Below are 256 nucleotides of genomic sequence, written 5' to 3'. Positions count from 1 at the left end.
CTTCCACCTCCCTTCCACAACACGAGCTTCTCCTTCGCCCGCAGGAGTCTACAACCTGTACATCCGGCCCGTGTTGGTCGAGGACGATGCCGAGTACCAGTGCCAGGTGGGCGGCGCCGACGGGGAGCGCCACCTGAAGTCCACGAATGCCAAGCTGACGGTGCATTTCCCTCCGAAGGACGCGGACGATAAGGTGGGGAGATTTGGTCTCAATTTCCCTGTTTTTATATATATATTTTTTTCCCTTTATTCGCAT

At 55.1% G+C, this 256-nt stretch overlaps 1 protein-coding gene across 7 annotated transcripts in view; it reads left to right on the top strand.

Moving 5' to 3' along the window:
* The window catches only part of LOC119593064 (irregular chiasm C-roughest protein-like), a 46,047-nt gene that overhangs the window by 32,859 nt on the left and 12,932 nt on the right, over nt 1–256 (top strand). For all 7 annotated transcript variants that reach the window (XM_037941976.1, XM_037941973.1, XM_037941969.1 and 4 more), the window contains exon 3: nt 45–193. In XM_037941976.1, coding sequence (XP_037797904.1) covers nt 45–193 — 149 coding nt within the window. The remainder of the gene's footprint in view (nt 1–44; nt 194–256) is intronic.

This window comes from Penaeus monodon, chromosome 31, assembly GCF_015228065.2.
Source record: "Penaeus monodon isolate SGIC_2016 chromosome 31, NSTDA_Pmon_1, whole genome shotgun sequence".
Classification (NCBI taxonomy): Eukaryota; Metazoa; Arthropoda; class Malacostraca; order Decapoda; family Penaeidae; genus Penaeus; species Penaeus monodon.
The sequence above is the reverse complement of the archived record's forward strand: the minus strand, read 5'-3'. Positions and strand labels throughout refer to the sequence as shown.